This window comes from Mesitornis unicolor, unplaced genomic scaffold (genome assembly GCF_000695765.1).
Source record: "Mesitornis unicolor isolate BGI_N332 unplaced genomic scaffold, ASM69576v1 scaffold33446, whole genome shotgun sequence".
Lineage (NCBI taxonomy): Eukaryota > Metazoa > Chordata > Aves > Mesitornithiformes > Mesitornithidae > Mesitornis > Mesitornis unicolor.
This window is the reverse complement of record NW_010189484.1, coordinates 2,461-3,127: the sequence shown is the minus strand read 5'-3', so window position 1 is coordinate 3,127 and position 667 is coordinate 2,461. Positions and strand designations below refer to the sequence as shown.

The following is a 667-nucleotide window of genomic DNA, read 5'->3' as shown; positions in this document are numbered from 1 at the left end:
AGTGTACGGTGACACTGGTGACAGCAGGAGCCAGCATCAACGAGGTCGACTGCAAAGGCTGTACCCCCCTACACTATGCTGCTGCTTCAGACACGTACAGGAGGTGAGCACTTTGGGGTGCGATGAGGCCGGGCTGCGATGCCCCCGCTGGTCCCTGAACCCCTCCTGCAAGGGGTTGTGAATTGGGAAGGAGGGGTTGGTCCCAAACTGAGGGCGCTCTCTGGCCTTGCAGAGCAGAGACTCATTCAGGAACCAGCCACGACGCCGACGAGGAGCCGCTGAAGGAGTCCAGGCTGAAGGAAGCCTTCTTGTGAGTCGGCGCCGCGGGGTTCGGGGTCGCCCCTTCCCTGTGCGCGGTCACTTCTGCCTGGGGGGCAATGCCTGGTTTGGTTCATGAGCCTTTGCTGCCCCGACCCTGCTTCCAGGGGGCTCTGCATGCACAAAAGGGGGTTTTTACAGCATCTGGGATCAACGTGGGGGGATCCTCTTGGGTCGCCCTTTTCCCCTCAGCTCCCCTTCCCCTTGCAGCTGTTTGGAGTTCCTGCTGGATAATGGTGCTGACCCCTCGCTCCGGGACAAGCAGGGATACACCGCGGTCCACTACGCAGCTGCGTACGGCAACCGGCAGAACCTCGCGCTGGTGAGCGTGCCCCCAAAGAACCTCGGT

At 61.9% G+C, this 667-nt stretch overlaps 1 protein-coding gene across 1 annotated transcript in view; it reads left to right on the top strand.

Annotated features, from left to right (window-relative positions):
- Positions 1-667, top strand: part of LOC104541932 (serine/threonine-protein phosphatase 6 regulatory ankyrin repeat subunit C-like) — a gene marked incomplete at both ends in the record, with an annotated part of 3,496 nt that overhangs the window by 1,290 nt on the left and 1,539 nt on the right. The window contains 2 exons of the mRNA XM_010186099.1: positions 1-103; positions 529-640. The exon at positions 1-103 is cut by the window's left edge and continues 74 nt beyond it. Of these exons, the coding sequence (XP_010184401.1) occupies positions 1-103; positions 529-640 (215 nt within the window). The remainder of the gene's footprint in view (positions 104-528; positions 641-667) is intronic.